Here is a 22,342-nt window from a genome sequence, read left to right on the forward strand (position 1 = left end):
AGAACGGTTTGGGGAATATGATTTTTGTATGGCTCCCAGGTCCCCTTACACCATTAACCACACACAATACGTCTGAGCCGCCATGTGAGAATACATGCGCACTTTGTATGCGATTCACACATCCGATTTACGGGCAAGAGCAATCACATCATGGCTCATCCCAAGTCTGTTTAGTGTGTAATGGGGTTCGTGGCATGACGCGTCTCTACCATCGTCATGCAAAAAGGCTGTGCTACACGCTACTAGGAAAGTAATTCAGTTTGTTTCAGTACCGATACCGTTGTGTATCCTCTTATCAATTTAAAAAGCTGATTCGTTAGATTTCGTGTTAAAACTTTTGCTATTATGGTCATCGACAGCAGCACACTCTCTAATGCTATAGTCAGCGTCGGGCGCAGTGATCAAAGACGATATCGAAGTAGAACCACCGTTGCTGAATATCTAGATCCAGGTGGAATGTGACGTTTATATTTCAAGCAGAATCACACTCCACATAAAAATAAAGACAGCTCGGCAACAAAGTTAAGGATATAATTATTGGTTAAGGCACCGCTGGACACGACGTGTTCTTTTCGCTACACTGCAAACATTCAAGAACAGACGATGAAAATTTCGTGGTAGTGTTAGTGCCCGTCAGATATTAGTGGCTACTGTATGTGGTGTTTTAGTTTCGGTTAGAATATTTTTGGTGACGACGTTAGGAAGGTGAGGATGACGTCTGCAAAAGAACTCCAATCCAATCCTTTAAAGTTTCGAAATTGTTTCATCCATTTTTAATGCAGTTTTCCTTTAATGCCACTTTCATGTAACAGCTGTCAAAGAATCTCCTGTCATGATTCAGTTTTCGTAGTCTAATGACACGTGTACAGATAGTAGTAGGTAATCTTAAGAGACTTTTAGATGAGTGTGCGGAGAAAGTTGATGGGAAAAAACAGAAATGTGCCCGAAGGAAATGGACAGACGGTTTGCTATGAATGTTTTAAAATGGCCTTTTACCAGGAGGAGGAACTGACGTTGCTGAGGATATCCTCCACATTTCCTGGAAAAGAACGTGGTTGGAGGCCCGCGGCCAGGTGTGTGACGGCGTTCTGCGCTCTGAGCACAAACAAAGGATACACCTCGACGTCTGCTCGCGAGCCGTAGCCTTGGCATTTAGTCCTTGCCTGCGCCATCTTCGCTTAACGTTCTCTTACCTGCCATGACGCCATAAGTTACGGCTCATTAAAAAAGGATTACCAGCAGTGGTATAACGGTAGGGCGATGTGCATAGGTCACTTAAGGTACAGTGCATTGCCAAAATAATTGATACGTGTTTCCCTTATAAACGTACGATAGTAAATAAATGCAGAAACGCTTAAATAAAATTTCCGCTTTGTGTAATGAATGGCAGCTCTCTATACAATAGGATACACTTAAGATAATACGGTGCTGGTTGTTGTGGTCTTCAGTCCGAAGACTGATCTGATGCAGCTCTCCACGCCTTCTAAGCCGTTTCGTCTCTACATTACTATTGCTGCTTACATTCTTTTAATCTTGCTTACTGTAGTCAGTTTTTGGTCTCCCTCTGCAGTTCTTCTGTCATCAAATTGATGATTTCTTGATCGCTAGCTTTGTGTTACTCCAGTGCTGAATAAGCATGTTCGGCATGCCAGCGACATACATAGGCCTATGGTACTTAATGAGACCTGTCGCATTATTATGGGTTGTTCAAGACCTACATCTGTAGATAAACTGCACTGTCTTGCTGGTATAGCCCCTCCTGAAATCCATCCTTTATATGGCGGTCAGCCAGCACGTCCTTGGCTGAAATCAAGGAAAAGCTCCTTTCCACTTACTGAAGTTCTTAAAGGAAGACCACAGCGAACAAGGATCTCAAAGTGGCAGGGGAAATGACACCATTTGGTGAACTTGATGGTTCCGGAAGAAGAGCTCCTTCCTGGTCATTCAGAGAAGTGGAGCAACATGGTAGGCCCTCAACAGACCACTCTCTATTAACACGAGATCAACCTGCAGAAATGGCGTTTTTTGCAAGTGTGGTGCTGTGCAGACTAACAACCATATATTGCAAAAAAAAGTGTTTGAAATCTTATGGGACTTAGTTGCTAAGGTCATCAGTCCCTAAGCCTACACACCACTTAACCTAAATTATCCTAAGGACAAACACACACACACATCCATGCCTGAGGGAGGACTCGACCATCTGCAGAGCTCATGACTGAGGCCCCATTAGACCGCTCGGCTAATCCCGCGCCATATATTACAGTGTTCTTCATCTACAGCCGCATGCACCATGAGAGACCAGACGAAGACGATAACGAATACACTCGACGTGGCCAGTTTCTCATCAACCAATGTATAAAATGATGCCAGCGATCGATTTCCTTTAGATGATTATGTTTTCTGTACTTCTGACACGATAATACAATAAATGTATCGTATAATGCCTGCAAGGAAGAGAAAGAATCGCAATTACAAACTTACAAGCGAACATCTTAAGCTTGACACATCGTACTTAGGTGTAATACTGAAAAGCGAAGAGAAGTTAGTATTAGGAAAGTCGAAAGTAAGATTATTTGGAAGGTTTATGTAAACCAAAGTGGATACAAGATGCCAGTGTGACCAATTATCGAATGTAGTTCCAGTGTTTGGAGTCCTTACCGAGCGTGCATGGTAACAGACATCAAAAGAGGCGCACTGGTAGGACCGTAAGAGATCGATATGACCCATTCGAAAGTAAAAAGATTTCTCCAACGAATTTAAACGGGCCTCCTTGGAAGAAAGGGTGACGTGTTCTAGTGAATACCGTTGGATAAATTTAGAACACAATTGCCTCGGAATTATGTTTGTAGAAGTACATGTAGGTAAAAGATTCTGAGCTTGTCTGCAAAAGACCTTACCATTTTCACGTAAATACATCTAATTTTCGACGTAGACCTCAGTTGTCCTTTCTCCAGTAATAAGCTTCTACCTTTCGGATACGATTCTAGAAGATCCGCCGTATTGGTTGTTCGGTGGAAGTCAAAAAGTGCGAAATCTGTTTAATGAGGTGTATTTGTCAACAATTCGTTCTTAAAATCCGTTACTTTCCCATGTGAAAGGACCTTTAATTGTATAGGTTTATATTTTTCCTCTAGCTATCCAGGCCTCTTCTTGCACATTATTTAGTACTGTTGTTCCAGAAGACTTGCATAATATGCTCCAGTTATTGTTGTAACGTTCGCAAGGTGATAATTAAGGGCATTCCCTTCGGTGGGAAACAGCGGAAGTAGCGATACGCCTCTTATGCTGGGAAAAGCGATTTCACACCAGCAGCAAAATACGACAGAAGTGTGTACCTAAATAATTTTCTGTATCAGGAACCCGACTTTGGAATAATGTTCCTCAAAATATTAGAGAAATTACATTCTTCCAAACTGAAAAAGACGGCTAATGGTCCACCTTCCGTCGCAACAGCCATCTCTCCCACATTCTGTGCAGCTCACTCTCGTTTCCTTCCCTCCCAAACCTTTCCCCTACTCGTTCTGTAATTATACTCTGTTCTAACAGCCACCATCATTGTAATTTCAATACTTTCCTTTATCCATTTTGCTTCTGATAGTACTAAAAATGGGTTCAAAAGAGCTAAGCTAATCTATGTCATTCTAAATTCCCTTTACTGTCATTATTATTATGATCATTATTAAAACCCGTTATTATTATTATTATTATTACTGTCGTTATTATTATTATTATCGTTATTATTATTATTTTTATTGTTATTATTATTACTAGGAAGATGTTACATTATCTTGGCAAATGTTGGTAAGGTATGAGAGAGGGCCTTAAGGCACTAATATGGTCAGGCCGAATAAACAATAAATAAGTAAATTAGGCAGACGTCTGTCATAGTTTTGCCATTATCAGCAGACATTGTAAATATATCGATGCCGATGTACACCAGCGGGTATTTAAGTAGTCTAAATGACATACAATGACATACTGAAATTTGAAAAAAAAAGAAATATATTAAACCATTGTTAAGAGGTAGATCACTGTTATTTCTGTGTATGTTTGTGTTTCTTATAATCATTAACGATTATAGGTAAGAGTATGTGTTTTTAAATATTTATTTTATGTATTCATTGTGAGACAAATTAATTATTACGTTCATTTGGGCTGTATATTTGCAACTCGGGACACTTTCTATCACATGTTTCATGCATTAAATATCAGAGAAGATACTGTCATATTGGCCAAATATGATCAGTACCGTTTCATCAGTAACAGATATAATTAATGTACAATAAGATTGAGGATTGGCATAGTGTCGAACCAAATAGCACGGACACTGGTTCCTTACTCGAACTGACTACTAGGTTAATACTATTTCAGATTCGAGAGACTCACAATAGCCGGCCGTGGTGGCCGAGCGGTTCTAGGTGCTTCAGTCCGGAACCGCGTGACTGCTACGGTCGCAGGTTCGAATCCGGCCTCGGGCATGGATGTGTGTGATGTCCTTAGGTTAGTTAGGTTTAAGTAGTTCTAATTTCTAGGGGACAGATGACTCATATGCTAAGTCCCATAGTGCTCAGAGCCATCGGAACCATTTAGACTCACAATATCACCCCTTTACAGAATTTAGACGTCATTAACGTCTCCTATTTTTGACCTATAGTATTTACCTACCACAGTGTATGGGGGCTTACGTCATCACTCTGCTTGCAGGTGAAGTGCTCGCAGGAGTTGTGCCGGAGGACCAAAGTGCCCTTCCTAGGCTTTGGGGAGACTGCCGAGGCTGCGTTCAAGACATCGTGCTTCGAGCGGCTTCGTTCTTACTCCAAGTTCGCCAGGTATGTTTCAGTAACACATCTGGCACCTGCTAATAGGTGTTACATTTTTGGTGCAGAAAGAAAATTTCATTACAACAGTTTTATTTACAAGGCTGCGGCTGGTAACTATAACGAAACAGGTCTTCTGTGGGATACTACACTAATATTCTGTACACTTAAATGTCTACAATACTATTCGGTACACTTAAATGTCGTTTAGAAAACCCGTAGATATTACTGTCCTTGATATTTAATCTCATAAGATTACATAATGTTCATTTTATACTATCGCGTATTAATAAAGGAAAATAATCCATCAGTAAAAATTGCGTTGATTCTGGAATGGTGTCTCATGTCTGGTACGGAAAAATTCAGAAAGGAGTTGCTTGTCAGGTGTCTTATGCAAGAGATTTGTTTGCAGTTCCAACCCGCAAAAAATAAAAAATAAATATTACGGAAACTGACGGCCTTTCTCAGTTTTCTTCGAGTGATTTCACATAATCTCTTATGTAAATTTTTATTAAGCTACTACTTTGAATCTGGAGATATTACCTACACATTTTCGACTTCAATGACATCAGCAAGAACAATGCTAAGTTTACTGTGCCCTCTACTTTTCTGGGGCGTAAAGTAATCTTGTTGTGTTGAATTCACAGCAGGCGTGAAAATTTCACCGACGTTTCGAGGAGAGGTCACAAACTGACTATTAATATTCGACAGGCTGTGAACGCATGCCCTGGGCTATTTCCAAGCCGCTACGCACGGAGATATGTGATACCGTTGATGATAATCACGGATTCTGAAGTTAAATTCGACGATTATTACACACCACCGTACATAAACACTCGCAGTGGTACATGTGGTGTAGACATACGAATGATATTTCTTGTGTGTTTGGAGTAAGACAATGGAAAATCGCCTTCACTAGATGCTTGTCAACGACAACAGTGCTCATTTCCTAATATTAAATGTAGATTGTAGGACTGACCTTCGGTTTCGTACCCAGAACCATCCATGCGTTCCTCATTTCTAATTCCTCAGGGTTTCGTTTCCAACTGAGTCCTGACTTTGCTGAAATATATTGCACAATATTCTGTCACTAACCCGTTAGACAAAATAAAACAGAAACTAATAAACCATTTTACTGGGCTCCTCGTTCCTCCTCGCACGTCGTTTGCCCACATTGACCAATAGTTCGAGCTGATCTCACACTTCCGTTTGCACTACCGTGAGTCAGGCCACAACATCACAACGTGCCATTTCTGAAGAACAGATTTCCGCTCATAGTTCCGAGAAGAGACCTACGCCTTGCCGTCCTTCAGTCTTCCGTAAGTGACTCATGCGTCGTGTTTTCCCGTTGTGGTAAACATCACAAGATTTACATTCCGAGATTCACGTCATCAGTTAACCGCATGCGTCGAATTATTTCAGATTAGTCAAATGCTGTAAACAAACACGTCTTGTACAATCTCTCTGCCTTTTTCAGTATGTCAGACACGCTTCTTTTTCTTTTTAAAAATAATTGAATATAAAGACAACTGTCGTTAAAACATTGAATCTAGGGCACGTACTATGCCCAGCAATGGTGTATATTCCTGTGGCTCATCAGGTTATCACTTCAATACACCAACGTATGTCGGGGTAAAAACCGTGTGCACCACGAATTTGCGGATTACATGAGCACTACTTTTCTATTTAATCAATTGGTTTGTTGTCTATATGAGGTGTAAAAGAAAATCCAGCTTAGAATTTGCACATGTGTACAAAATCGCACAACAACCATCAGTTGCTTCATTGGCGTGTATGCTAGTGTATTGATATTAATCTATTCCTGGTACATCTTGACATATCGAAATAGTCAGAAAGGAGGACTTCAATAGGAAAGAAACTTCACACGTATAGACATCGATATCATTACAGATGGAGTTGCAGCTCGAGTTGAACAAGGATGGCGGGAAGATATCGGTTACGTCCTCGTTGACGAATAGATGCCTGTTTTGCACGAAATGAGCAAGAGATGCAACGGGAAACGGTACTTGCTCGGAGTAACCGGACGGCTTTCTGCAATGTACTGTTGGAATATGTCTACCTGTGCAATATCTCATAGACTGGAAACTTGTGAAAAAGGAACCACACATCTCCACATCTCCTGAATGGGAGAATAGTCACCTATCTGCAGTCTGTATGCACAAGCTACTTTTTCCACTTATCATTTTTCTTCACTTATTGAGATACACGCCTAACTGTAAAAAGGACTTGTTAGAATGTGAAAATAATTTCAGGTTTACCCGTAGAGTAAAAAACATTTTCGTTTTCCCATACATGTTTCGATGTATTTGTACCCTCGTCATCGGTTTCTTTTAGTCTTATAACAAGTGTATTAATACATGTACATGCAGGCTTGAAAACAGAAAATTTACAAATTTTTGCCTTACTTCACTATTTCGTTGTATGATTTTATCTTTTTCTGACGTATACTAAAATGTCCTAGAAAAGCATTTTTTTTGCGATCGGACCTTAATAAGTCACAGAAAATTGATTTTCTAGTTTTTAACGTAGACTGCCATAACTCATCAACATGCATTCAGAGAGTGACAGAAGGGTTTACCTTTCGTCTACTTGGGTTCTCAAATTTCATATAAAGTTTCATACGTGTCAAAAAGAGAGACCAGAATTTGAGTTCGTAAGGGTTACAATTAACAGCTGACAATGCATCTTCAGTTCTTGCTGGATTGTTTTCCTGGTTTCTTTGCCGTTTCGTTGAATTTTTTTTTATCAGAGAACGGCACAAATATTATAAGTCAAAGTTTTAGAACATCTCGTTCACTTTTATACGTTCTTCAGCCAGAGGACGCTCAATGATAACTGTACTGCATAATAATCGTATTATGAAATTACTTTTATTGTCCAAAGACTTACGATATTCTTGCCCTCTGTTACAGGAATTTTGTCGTGCTAGCCATCTTGTCCACTTACTATGGATCATGCTGTGTCTACGTCGTATTCATTGGGGAATCTCTTCACAAGGTAAGAACATTTAATCTGGTATGTGGAAGCGATTCTTTGATGTTTTGATCCAGTGCATAGTCACGTATCGAAAGTCAGATCTTGGTTACGTTAACTGCAAAGTGTACAAAGATTACAGGAAACATTTTAGCCCCGAACTACACTTTATTAATAGCTCTAACGTCCGTGCTTATTATTCCTTCCTGAAAGTCATCGAGTCCTGGACTTGGCGTATAAAATTCGTTCTTTGTAATACTACATCAGTACTTTCAGGATTCCGAGCAGATAACTAACTATAGATAGTACCGATGATGTGGGTAACAAAAGGGGAAACACAGAAACCCTGCATGACGAAAAGCTGAGCCTCTTCCGCTGTGTGTGTGTCTTCTCTCACCTGTGATCTGATTGGTCAGTTACCCTCTATGTAAATAAATGCTATGTTTCGCAATTAAATATTGTGCTATTAATGTGTACAAACGTTGTCGCTCGGTAGTACCAGGCACATTTAGTGACTGCTTCTGTTCATTGCAATACATTCATTCCACTAGAAACGTTCCACATCAGCGTGTAGTTGATAGTCAGTCTTAACCTTTTCTTGTACTGTGTAATTAGTACCGAAAACTGAAGCTATCTTTAACCCAAATTTGTTTTGTACACCACATAAGCGTTCTAACATGGTTATATTAAATGTCGTACGTTCTTGCCCTTCGCTGATCAGTAACTGGCATAGCTAACTAGTTATGTGGGGATCTGAAGTTTAGCTTGGACTCCAAACCTGCACTGGCAATAATTTCCCAATTTTTGGTGATTATAGAGGCAGCAGGGCTCAGTACTTCTGCAGGTGACATCCTAGGAATTGTTGAGTCCATGCTACGTCGAGGTGCTGCACTTCGCTTTGGAAAAGGAGGTCCGACATGATGTTAGGACGTACCCCATGACCTTTGTCACCTCAGTGTAAGGTTTAATGTGGACTCCGAACCATACTGAAAATTTTATTTTCTCACATATACAAAACATTCACAGTAACACAAAAAAAGTTATTGGGCCTACTGAGAATTGAACCGCAAACTTTTGCAGTGCTACACTAACCGTCTTAGTCCCTGAGACACACAAGAGTTCTGTACAGAAGTTAGCAGTTTATTTATCTAGGGGTGCTGTATTAAGAAGTAACAGTTCCTGTATTGCGTTGCAGATCTCATAGATAATTGAAGAAGTAACAGAACAGCCAAAACATTGGGGGAAGCGAAATGTACTCGACTCGTAGCAGGATAGTTTCCACAGGCTACAGTTTTATCTTTTGGCTACAATGAGTCACACCTTTCTATATTTTTTCCTTCATACATTGTCACAGATTACCGGTGCCACTTGGTCGCTGGACGAAGCATCAGTTACGTAACTATTACACACGGGACCCACTGGTGGAGAGTAACTTTGTACATGTGGTTGTCAGGTATGCGGCTACTACGTGCCGTGGATGAACGACCTGGACGTGCGCGTGTACATGGTGGTGATGCTGCCGGTGTTCCTGGGCCTGGTGCTGGTGCGCCAGCTGAAGCACATGGTGCCGGTGTCCGTGGCGGCCGACGTGGCGCTGCTGGTGAGCCTGGTGATCACGCTCTACTACACGCTGTCCGGCGTGCCCAGCGCCAGCGAGCGAGACCTCATCGCGCCCGTCTCTCAGCTGCCGCTCTTCTTCAGCACCGTCATCTTCGCCATGGAGGGCATCGGCGTGGTGAGTCTCGATACCGCGTAGCAATTCACTGATACTGGGACCGTGATAGCCTTTTAACATGTCCGCCACCCTTCCGCAGAGTTATTGTAACTATAAGCTCACCAGATAAAATACACCCCCCCCCCTCCTACCACCACAAAAAAGACACACCACGAAGGAATAGTCCGAGTGAGAAATAAATCGGTAGCTGTGATGTACGTGTACAGACAAATAACTTATTATAATTTCAGAAAGAATTGGATGGTTTGTTCAACATAAAGTGTTTCACAAATTGAGCAAGTCAATAACCGTAGGTCCGCCTCTTTCCCTTACGTAAGCAGTTATTCGGCTTGGCATTTATTGATGGAGCTATTGGATGTCCTCCTGCATGTCGTGCTAAATTCTGCCCAATTGGCGCGTTAGATAGTCAAAATCCCAATCTGGTTGGAGGGCCCTGCCCATAATGCTCCAAACGTTCTCAGTTGGGGAGAGATTCAGTGACCTTGCTGGCCAAGGCAGAGTTTGGCTAAGACGAGCAATAGAAACTCTCGTCATCCCACGAAGGGCAACAAAATGGGGCGTAAAATATCGTTAATCTACCGTTGTGTTGTAAAGGTGCCGCAGGGACAACCAAACTTGTCTGGCTATGAAAAGAAATGGTACCCCAGACCATTACTCATGATTGAAGGGCCATATGATGGGCGATTGTCAGGATGGTACGCTAATCCTGACTGGGGCGTATCCAAATACGTCTACGCCAGTTGTCGGGGCACAGTTCGAAACAGGACTCTTCACTGAAGACAGTTCTACTCCATTCAATGAGATTCCAGGCCGAAGAAGTCTCTGAAAATGCCCAGACCTGACTGTCAGCCCCAAACGACCCAAAAACCACGATTAATGGTCTGCAGTGCAATTTCCTTTCATAGTAGGACCTCCTTGGTTGTCATCTACAGCACACTTACACCACTGAGGTACATCGACGATACTGTACACCCCGATTTGTTGCCCTTCATGGCAAGCCATCCTGTGGTTACATTTTAGCGACAGTCTCTGCTGCTCGCCTTCGTCCAAGCCGTATAACTATTTACGTAAGGCACAGAGGTGGATTAACGCATTATTGACTAGCTCAATTTGTGAAGCTCTTTCTCTTGAATAAATCGTCTAACCTCTCTGAAACTGTAATAATTTTTTTGTCTGTGTATACATCCAATTTGTATTATTCCCTCGTGGAGCGTTTTTTTTTTTGTCTTAGTGTATTAGACACCCCTTAAAAGAATGTAGTTGTGCTTTGAAGTGCTCTATATGGTGCAGAACTAGTACCAGGAGGTCATATGCACCCAAAAGTGATTTAAGTCATGGCAATGAAGTGGTGTATATATGCCAGCCCGTTGTCTGGAATCGGCGCCGTAGGATGGATCGATGTGGAAAAGTGACAGGATGGCAGAAGGAGCTATCGTGGCTATTATCACACTGCGGATGAATTTGCTCGATTTTTCGTATATCAACGAGGACTCGCGCTCGTACGAAGATTGGCGTACCACTCACAGCCATGTAACAGGGCGGACGGTTTTAAATGAAATAATTTTGGGTACTGGACCGTATCAGTATAAACTGAGCAACTAAATTTCCAACGTTTTGACAGTCTTGCTGCGGTTCTCTTCAGGGCGGTTCACTGCTGGAAACTGATGAAGGTCTTCCCTTATAGAGGGCCGTCAGCGAACTGGGGCAGCACACGCAATAGCCTCTCATACTGCCACCCCCTCCATAACAACCTCTCTTCATATTGTCCAGTGACATCTCAGATGTGTGATGCCGGTAGCCACCAGATAACCTAAACAGATAGTACATAAGACAAGACATTCACCAGTATCCAGCAGTGAACCGCCCTGAAGAGAACCGCAGCAAGTTGGTCGAAACGTCGGCAGTTTAATTGTTTTAGTAGTTTTTGATGAAACGCTCTAATGTCCAAAATTACTTTATTTAAAATGACACCGACTCTGCACGCCTACGAACCTGTAACAGTTAAAAGTGTTTACTCTATGACCCTTAGTATCTTGTCTGCTTGACCTCACTTTCCTTCGGGAATGTCACCAGCAGTTTCCATGGGTCACCTTTATATCCTTTTTCACTTGCTGTTTCAGTATTCTTTATCAACAGTATACGTCTTTATTCATCAATGGATCCCTTCTTACACAACCATTCACTCTTCTCAATACTCTCATCTCTCCTATTTATATGGTGTCGTCTTTCCATCCCTTCGTTGAGCTCTTATAGCCACAATAGAAACGGCGCCATCACAGCCTTATAAAATGTTTATTTTTTTAAAGTGAAGTCTGCTGATTGGGTCACACTGCTCGAAATATGTGCAGCTTTTCGTCTGTATCACGAGAGCAATTATACCTTTTGCCATAATCGAAATACGAGGGTTATTCGGAAAGTAAGGAACGACCGGTCGCGAAATGGAAAATACAGTGAAAATCTGATGAAGCTTTGCACAGATGCGTTGGGCACTATGTCTAGTACGCCAGTCGATCGCATCATGTCGCTCTTTTCAGTTATGAGCTCACAGTGAGAACGTAAAGATGGCTAGAAATTAGCGTCTCCCGCCAAGTATGAGGGCCTGGCGAAAAATTTCGCTTGAAGCTATGCATTCCACATAACATAACTGTCATATGGTTCGTTCTATACCACAATTTTCGGCCGCATTCTGCAGGGGCAATGAAGATGCTCCTGCATCTCTGCTCAAATGAACCGCTGGCTATGAAGACAATATTTTGACACAGACAACGAGCTGCTGTCCAGAGTAGAAAATTGTCGAAATGCACTGGCGGCTGTCTTCTATAACGAGGAATGGAAAAGTTGGTACAACGCTAAGACAGTTGTCTGAGAGTTGCGATGTGTAGAGAAGTAGCTGGAAGGTGTAGCTAATCGTTGTAAGTAAAACTCTTTCCTTACTTTCCGAATAGCCCTCGTATGTGAACTGACACCTTTTCGATTAATTTGTTATTAATTACAATCTTGACCGAACCTCAGTTTCTTCATCGAAACATTCATCTTTCCCATTATCATTTCGTTAGCACCATAGTTTTTGATGACGCCTAATCCATTGATCTTCCGAAATACTTGAAGTTATCTCCACAGTACTGCAACTGTTTCTTCTTAGACATAATTTGTGCTAAATATCGCTTCACAACTCCTACCCAGAGCGGTACAATTGGGTCTGCAGATTCATCGACAGGTCCTCGCCGCAGATACATGGTACAACTTAGTGAATACCAGGTTCACGGATTTCTTAGTGAAACAAATTGCAATGCTAGTTTCTGTTCGGACGACGTACTCATGCTTAGTCATTCACATTGTCCATCACTCCCAAACATGAAAGAAAAATGGTACATCTCAAAAATAAGCGGTGGGTCTGTGATGATAAGCCCGCTTTCCTGTTTCTAAAAATCCTGCAGAAAATTTTCTTTACGCTGGCGAATTTTATCACAGTTTTACATCGTCAGGTTGCAATAGCTCACACAAGCTAGAAAAGTGCGTTGCTCATTCAAGTGAAACGAAACTAAAACTGGAACTTTCGACCAGAAGCAGACATGTGGTGCCAAAATATCGGTGTGGTATACTTCGTCTAGGGCGATGTAGGACGTCAGGATGGAGAGGCACGTGGTTAATACAGGACTGTCCAGCCATTAACTTAGGCTCTAACTGGTGCCGCAACTTTCCCAAGTGCCCCTTCTCAATTCTCTACACTAGGCTGCTGTACTTGCTTCAATCATCGCAACAAGAAAAATCGGAAGCAGTTCAACAAAGTACTCTGCTTCAGTCAGAAAAGCTGACCGCTTTGCTACAAAGTTGAACACCAAAATTCTAAAAACCATCACGTAACACTCAACATCCTCCAATCATTTGGATCTCACGACACTTCTGACACCAACAAATTAGTAGCGCTGCTTATATTTACTGATGCACATTCTCGTCTGATCTCACGAGACGAAGTGGACCTTCATGTCGGAGGTGGACGTTGGAAGACGAATCTGGGGGACTCTGTCCTTTTCTTTTAGCGTTGATCTCGCTTAAACAGATGTACCTTTATATAGTCGGAATTTGTCGAGACAGAAATCGAAATTATTTTTCGTTACACACAGATACACACATTCACTTTTGTCTAACTGTTACGGTACTGGATCACGACGTACATATCATGTATTAGATCTTCTTTTCCAGTCAGAAACATTTGGTAAGTTTGAAGAGAGAGTAAGCGAAAATATTTTGCTACATATTCGCAACTGGGACTACCACTGACCTCTAACTTAGAGGACCCTGGGTGAATCAAAGACGAACTTCATCAACAGTTGGTTCTGCTTAGCTGAAGTATGGAGTGCAACGTGGCAAATAACAGATTCATTCTTTCGGGGCTGTAAGTTACTTGCCTTAGGTAGCTTCACTAATCCGAAAGACTGGCCAGTCTGTGTGTGCTTTTGGAGTAACGTACAACGCAGCGTTTCCTTTTGCACGTCTGTTGTCATATTCAGAGTATCCCTGGAGGAATGATTAATATTCAGGAGTATAGCATGAACGAACCTCCGAAGCAAAAAGTCTAGTAAATCTGGGATCTGAAATGCATACCTGATGAGTTATGAGCGCTTCTTCATCTTCGATATTGTGAAATAAATCTCGTCTGCTGCAAGCTCCTTGCTTTCTGTATTTTGAGGGGAGGTAGTAAGTACCAAAACAAGAAAAATTCTCCACTGAATATGGCATCTAAAATGCACATCTCACTGGTTACCAGCAGTTTTTCAGTAGAAGAGATGTTTTTCACTGTAGCGGAGATGAAAAAGTGCTCCTAGCTGTTAAGGTACGCACTTTAGAGGCCATATTTACCGGACTTTTTCGACTAGAATGTTAGTTTCTGTGAGATCCCTGAATACTGACCATATCTCCTGGTGCATTCTGTATACAGCGACAACCCTATAATCAACGTAGACTATTAGTCACTCTTACCTGTGAACTGATCAGAAAATTTACTGGGGTATTACAGTGTATTAAAGCGAACACTGAAGCAAGAGCAACTAAAATATGTTTACGGGACTATTGTGAAGGCACTTCAGAAGAAAGTTCTACTATCTCGCTCTTATGTGCGATCATCGTTTTTACTTTGTATTAGGGAGAGGCCTGAGTTGATCATTGTTATGACAACGGCTTTATTTACAGGTGATGCCTGTGGAGAACAGCATGAAGAACCCGCAGCGCTTTCTGGGCTGCCCAGGCGTGCTTAACATCACCATGTCCATTGTCGTGGGCCTGTACGCCATCATCGGATTTTGTGGTTACCTGAAGTATGGACCAGACACTGAAGGCAGCGTGACACTCAACCTGCCAAGCGACGAGCCGTAAGTTGATATTTAATGTTCTTTTATTAGTTTGTAAGACTACATATCACGAACATAAACTATGTTTTTCTTCTTAAAAGTTACAGAAGACGTTTGAAGAAATCATACATCCAAACCATATTCTACATTGTGATAGTGTATATCTGTATTTCGTTTCCTAACAGTGTTTCTTGACCCCACATTTAAAGCTACTATTGCTTCTGCCTTTCTCTTCTTCTTTTCTGTTATCTTCTGCGTTTGGGCGAATAAACAAAAGCAGAAGTGTGTTTAAGAACAATATTCTCCTTGAATCGAACGTCGACGCTAGCAGCCGGGGCACGTGTTATACCGGGAGACCAGCAGGAACACAGATAAGGAATTCCTGCTGTAGTTGAATGGTATGGTAAACAATGACCAGATATGCACCTGAGCACGTGTTGTGATCACAGTCTTCCTCTACTGAAACCATGCCAGCATTCGCCTTATTCTGTATAGGGAACCCACGTTGAACACTAATCTCGATGACCGAACGGAAGACGTCCTTCCTGCCACGAGGCCAGGGTCTCAACCACTCTCTCCGAGTAACATTCAAGACTACTGACAAACAGTGCCAGTCCTATGCATCTGGCTAGGGACGGTCGAATTGCGATGAGGTGTTGCTCAGATGTTCCTTATTCGGAAAAAAAGTCTACACCTATATCGGTTTCTCGCTGAATAATCCGTAGTTTCCGATAAATTGGACGTCGACGAAGTCTGAGTATTTCAAGTGACTCGTAAGACAGAGTGCGAGACGAATGATGAGGTTCCTCGTAATCGGAATGCGGACAAGAACATGAGTCCGCAAATCCGCCTTTTATCACATATCGACCACACTGGGTAGACATATATGCGCTAGTCCCTAGGACTAACGCTACGAAGAAAACATTTACGGAATTTTTCAAAAATTGGGACCGTCGGACTAGTGACAGAAGTAGGTCACTTTGTTTTTCATTGTAGATTGTATGTGATGACTTCCATCAAAATCCAAAACACAACTGTCGCTCTCCCCTAGCGAGACCAAGAGTAAAATGTTTGCCGCCACACTAGCTCTTCAGATTACATTTAGACCCTGGTCCTACTGAAACTAATTGGAATTGGTTAGGTCTGTGTCTTGTGACACAAAGGTAGTTTAAAAGCTTTTACATGGCTTACATTTGTGCTTTGGCTTACCCGAGTTTAATAAACCGGGTTACTGATGGCACTGACCGAAAACCACTGAGTACTGCAACTGGTAGAGTATTTAGCTGTTGCATCAAGAGAAAAATTTCGGCCTGCAGGTCTTACTGAAAATGTAATGAACTGAAATTTTCCTGTGTCATTCAAAGAAATAACGTATCTGCAACAGCAGCTGCTTCAGTTTGGAGTAAATATATGAGATATTTCTTTAGGTGTAGACTTCACACTGATTTTAATAAGTTAAAAGCAAGTAGTTTTTTAATGCGTCATGTGGCAAAAGGCCTAAGGAGTACAGGCGGAAGCGGGTCTATCGTCTAGACGTACGATTACCTCTTCCATTTGGGCGGTGCCCACAGAGGGCTGCGAGAACCAGGTCTGGGTTGTCAATCGTTCCCACTCCCACAAAAAAATAATTAACTAAATAAAATAAAATAAAACAAAAAATTAAGAACTCCGTTTCCCTGTCGTTGACAGTCACCCAACGGGGTGAAAGCCAAACGCGAATCCTTTCCCAACCACGAACAGATAACGATCTAATCCTTAACAAAGTCCATCTCACCCTCCGCCTCGTTTCGCTTCCATTTCTGGCCCCGAAGGACCACTTCATAGAGTCTTCGTCCCAATTACATATTTTATAAACTAAAAGGATTTCCATTTCAGTCTCTTCTAATTTAAAAAAAAAAATTTACACGAAGCCATTCAGTAGCACCTGTCCACCACACATCTGCGTGTTTCGTCGCGGATCGTTTACAAACTACAGTGTCAGACGCTACAGGAGAGGCGCTGTGCATTCCGTAGAGTTTTACTGCTGAAAATCCGACAGCTTACGTACCAACAAGAGTGAGACAACATACTGTGTCCTGCACGTATGCCTGGCTTGTTGTTGCACTTAGAAGCACTAACCAACCTAAAAACATAGTAATGCTAATGGCTATAATTATTAATCATGACCGCTGATATAATGTTATCCAGTACACCGTCCTCAATCACCAATAAATATATCTGCACCCGTTACACCTTACATAATAATTTTTTTTTTTTTAATACGGTCATTGTGTTTCCCATAAGGCACTATGTATAGTCTGTGTATTTTAAAGTGGGTTACGATAACTGAATTTTATAATAACATAAAGCTATCCTGATGAGACAAGTGATTATTTAATTATAATTGACACCACAGAGACAGTTTCCCGCAAAGTACAACCAAGATAGATTAGAAAAGTAATGAAAGGTCTCCTTGATCACTGGTAACCGGTTTTACACAGAAAAATTAGCAATCAGCGCTGTCGTATGTCTACAGACTATTCCGTCTCTTTGTGGTATATTCGTTTTATTCTTTTTAAATAAGCTATGTTCGGCCTTTATAACTTGCTAGAGTGCTGCTATTGACCACATGTGTATTTCACAATATTTTCCTGTAATCCTGAAGATCGCGACGTTTTCTTGTAGACTGGCGCAGTCCGTGAACATCCTGATCGCCTTGGCCATAGTGCTGACGTACGGACTGCAGATGTTCGTGCCTAACGACATCAGCCTGACGCTGGTCATGGAGAAGGTTCCGCCACACCGCGCAGAGCTGGTCCAGTACTGCTACCGCATCGGGACCTGCCTCGCTACCGGTGAGTTGACGCTTTCTGCGCCTAACTGCAGCTCCTGGGCTTTCAATAACTCATTATGGAATTAAATGTTTCAGAATACTACGGATTCAATTTCACTTTGGCTGTAACCTTTCGGTCGAAGACTAACACATTCATCTCGGTTTTGAAGCTGTAATAATAATAATAATAATAATAACAATAATAATAATAATAATAATAATAATAATAATAATAGTAGAAGTAGTAGTAGTAGCAGCAGTCGTGTTAGCAGACCAAATCAGAAGTCCACCTATTATCAAGACCGACGGTCTTGCAGCAGAGGTAACAACGGTTCCCTTCAGATCACAAAATTTAAGTGCTGTCGCGCTTGGCTTGCACTTAGATGGGTGACAGCCCAGGTCTGCCGAACGCTGTTGGCGAGCGGGATGCACTCAGCCCTTGTGAGGCCAATTGAGGAGCTCCTTGACTGTGAAGTAGCGCCTCCTGTCTTGTACACTGAGAGAGCTGTGTGCTGACCACATGCCCTTCCATATCCGCATCCAGTGACGCTTACCGTCTGAGGATGACACGGCGGTCGGTCGGATCCTCAGAGGCCTGGTCGCACGGCGTTTCTATTATGCATACGATTGTTGTTCATAAACGTCCAGACATATTTCAGCATCTTTGTGCCTCCATCAGGTGTTTCTCTTATTCAAAAAATAAAATAAGAACTGCATAGAAGTACCATCTGACAGTGGCACGAAGGTGCTAAAACATGTCCGCGTTTATAAAGAAAAGTTATTCACATAATACGTGGACCTGAATTCCTGAAAGTAACACATTCAATAGTGTTTTAGCGTAACAGTCATATGCTGGACATTGCAGCCCAGCAGGAACAATGGACAGCCAACCAGTTGGAAAAATGGCTTTCAAATAACCTTGACCCCGGTTTCAAGGGATCTAAAACCCTCTTCGGTAGGAGAGACAAAACATCACATTAGGTATTCACTTGAAAAAAATCTGTCTCCACATGATTTTAATCGGCAACGGTGTGCATGCCCACATGCCGGCATGGAACTACTAGCAAGGTCCGACATTCTAAGTGATTCTTTTTTACTAATGCGACAAGCCCTTGATCAGGGGTCTTAATTTTTGCTTATGGACGTACAGACCGTTGCCGATTTGTGTCATGTGAAGAGCACTTTTACTGAGTGAACTGCTAATGTGAACTTTGTCTGTCCTTCCGAAGAAGACGGGTTTAGATGCGTCGAAACCGTTGTCAAAGTTATTTGAAAACCACCATTTTTGCAACTGGTTGGTTATTCCTGCTGTTCCGTAACATCTGCTGTAGTGCAACCAAGTTCAAAATATTGTAGCCCATCTTGATATCCATACTTGATAAATAAAATTAGACAGAATTCCTGCCTTAGCAATTTCTTCATTTTTATTTCATTCAGACATCAATCAGCATTTTGTGCCAGCTTCAGTGTCATTTTTCTTTCCATTCTGCTTATGAACAAACATGACTGTATCGAAGAACTGAACATAACGAAGTGAACAGCACTGACATATGGACGTGATACTTACAAAATTCGTAAAATAAACAACAGACAACCCATGCATATTATAGAATGTGCGTGCGTACACGCGCGCACGCTCGCATCTGTGTGTGTGTGTTTTACATCTCCCCCTAAACGAGACACCCTCAACACAAGAGAGACCAGATCAACACATGGTAAGCAACAGATGGCTCACATTCACATACAAAAATAAAGCTACACGCAGACACTCAACTTACTGGAGTTACACGGTGGAAGATAAACAGCTATCACTGCTAATAATAGCCAGTTCCGTTTCTACCAATTTATTTCCAGCTGCCGTCAAACAGTATATTGGACCGAGAATGTAAGAGCTTTTAGGATCATATATGCAGCAACTCTCAGAGCATTTGAAGGTAATACAGCTCCAACTCATCATTTCCTGAACAAATAACAGCATAGAATCGTCACCCAACAAACACAGACATCGTTTTCAAAATTCTTAAGTGAGCAATAGCTCGAGACAGAAATTGGCAATACAAGAGTCTTACTATACACAATAACTGATCGGCGGGGGAAGAAACACACTATTTTACGACACATCACTATAATAAAACACAATTTGTCAGAACAAAAGCATTGTACAAATAAACTTAACCGCAAAAGCCGTCCATGGCAGCTTCACGGCTCCCGTGCGCATTTGGACGGTGTGGAACAATGGGGGGCAGAAGTTTAAGCCGCCGTATAGCTTTTCGTATTTCGGTTATGTACACGTAGCTTAGCAATGAAGTGTGAAGTGAGTGTAACGCCACAGTTTACCTCACTGTTTTTCTGAAGCTGATATCCAAATTGTTTGATGTTGCAGTTGCGGTGGCAGTAGCGATCCCCAAACTGGAGCCGATTATTTCGCTTGTGGGCTCGGTGTTCGTATCGACCCTGGGCCTCTTCTGCCCCGCTGTGCTGGAGACGGTCGTCTTCTGGGAAGACGGCATGGGGCGCCTCAACTGGCGACTCTGGAAGAACATCTTCATCGCTGCCTTCTCCATCTTCGGACTCGTCACCGGATCCTACGTTGCGGTACTGGAGATCATCCGCACCTACTCGGGGTAGAACGCCAGTTGTTCGGTGAAAGGCACTACGTGCGAGCTGTGACTACATCGGTGATGTGCGTTCTGACGGGAGACTGTCGGTGATATCGGGGTCTCCGGAACACTGTGTGCTTAACAAGTGCGTCGGAACGTCAGTACCGTGTCATTAGTTAGTGTGAAATTTATATTCACACTGTTATTTATTTCGGCACGTTGATCTTAGCGTGTTGGACACAATGCCCGTTCTATGGGCTCTCTAAAGAACTTTTGTCTTTCTGTATACTTTATTATTTTCTAAAATAAGATTGACACAGGGCACAAATGTTCGTAGCTTCTTGTTTATTATGAAGGTAATTCCGTGTGATGAAACTTTATTGTCTAGTCAGATACCTATGTAATAAGCGTAATAAGTACGTACACAACGATGTGACTCTCGCATTACTCCATCATCAGATTAACTGACATTACACTATTTGCTACACTTGTGTATGTCTGTATGTCTGTTCAGTGCCACATTGTCATTTTAAGAACATGTAAATAGTAGTGTATAAGTATTTAATTATTTTTCATATTCTCAAATAAATTTTGTTTTGCTGATATATATCTGTTATTATTTACAAAATAGAAAGCTCAAATTTTGGGATAAAGATTTATCCTCATATCACGCATGTGAAAGACACTATGATGTTTGCAGAATTGTGAGTAAAAAAAGCTTTTTGCTAGGAATGGAACCAAAATTAATTTTTATTTATTTGTATTTCTGGATACCTAAAATACGCCATACTATCCACATTTTAATGTACGTAGGTTGGAACTTAAATAGTGGCAACACTGCTGTGGAGACGCTATGCAATGGAATCTACTACTGTCGCTGATAGCACACGTTCCTGACACACCTACCTTACCTCCGAGCAAATGGACTCGCCCATCCCACGTCACCGGCGTGCGCACAATCGAGAGAAACACAGTCACTTGTAAGCGAGCGGTCTAACGTAACGGTGTTTCAATATGTTTTCGAAACAGGAACAACGGAGTTGGATCAAGATTGAGTGTGCCGGAGGTCGTACAACGCGACAGTGTCACCAAGGTCTTCAAGAGGCGTGCGGGGAATCGGCATTGCTGTACAGAACAGTGGCACTTTGGGTACAAGCCTTCAACGAAGGTCGGCAGACTGTGGCAGACATGCATAGGGAAGGTCGTCCTAGAGTCTCTGACGAAGAAGTGCATGCTGTTGCCGCGTTATGGGACAGTGATCGACGACATACGATTCGTGAGCTCGCCCACGAAACCGGATTAGCGCATGCGACTGTGTTCCGCATCCTGAGGGAACGCCTGCGCATACGAAAAATTGCATCACGATTGGTTCCGCATGACTTGACGGAGATGCAGGAATGGATTCGTCACGACGCTGGTGAGACGCACTTGGAACGCTATGAGCGCAAAGGAGAGGTTTTCTTACGCCGTATCGTAAGACTGGATGAGACATGGGCCACATCGTACGAGCCAAAACTGAAACGCCAATACATCGAATGGCGTCATTATGGGTCGCCGCGAAAGTCGAAAGTGCTTCAGAGCCCCAGTTTGGTGAAAGTTATGGCGGTTCTAGTGTACGACTGTGATGATGTTATCCTAACACATTAGTTCCTCCACGGCGCACCGTCAATGCACGGTATTACTGTTCGTTTTTGGAGCATCACCTGCGAACAGCTTTGCGAAAGAAGCGGCGACACTTTCTATGCAACCCACCGATCATTTTGCACGGCAATCCGCGGGCTCATACAGCGCAAGCTGTGGTTGCTCTGTTCGCTCGATGGGACTGGGAAGTACCGTACCATCCACCATACTCCCCGGACGTAAGTCCTTGCGACTTTGACTTCAATCCGAAGATGATGGAACCACTTCGTGGCATTCGCTACAGAACTGTTCTAGAGATTCGACGGGCAGTAGACCGCGCCATTCGCACCATCAACAGAACAGACTCTTCTAACGGTATCCTACGCCTTCCACATCGCTGGCAACGGGTTCTACAC

The 22,342-nt window shown here is 42.3% G+C and overlaps 1 protein-coding gene across 2 annotated transcripts in view; it reads left to right on the top strand.

The window, feature by feature from the left end:
* The window catches only part of LOC124789736 (proton-coupled amino acid transporter-like protein pathetic), a 73,572-nt gene extending 52,661 nt beyond the window's left edge, over positions 1–20,911 (top strand). For both annotated transcript variants that reach the window (XM_047257188.1, XM_047257187.1), the window contains exons 5-10: positions 4,705–4,829; positions 7,751–7,835; positions 9,265–9,546; positions 14,737–14,915; positions 17,559–17,728; positions 20,090–20,911. In XM_047257188.1, the coding sequence (XP_047113144.1) occupies positions 4,705–4,829; positions 7,751–7,835; positions 9,265–9,546; positions 14,737–14,915; positions 17,559–17,728; positions 20,090–20,334 (1,086 nt within the window). In that variant the 3' untranslated portion in view covers positions 20,335–20,911. The remainder of the gene's footprint in view (positions 1–4,704; positions 4,830–7,750; positions 7,836–9,264; positions 9,547–14,736; positions 14,916–17,558; positions 17,729–20,089) is intronic.
* The last annotated feature ends 1,431 nt before the right edge of the window (positions 20,912–22,342 follow it).

This window comes from Schistocerca piceifrons, chromosome 3 (assembly GCF_021461385.2).
Source record: "Schistocerca piceifrons isolate TAMUIC-IGC-003096 chromosome 3, iqSchPice1.1, whole genome shotgun sequence".
NCBI classification, from domain to species: domain Eukaryota; kingdom Metazoa; phylum Arthropoda; class Insecta; order Orthoptera; family Acrididae; genus Schistocerca; species Schistocerca piceifrons.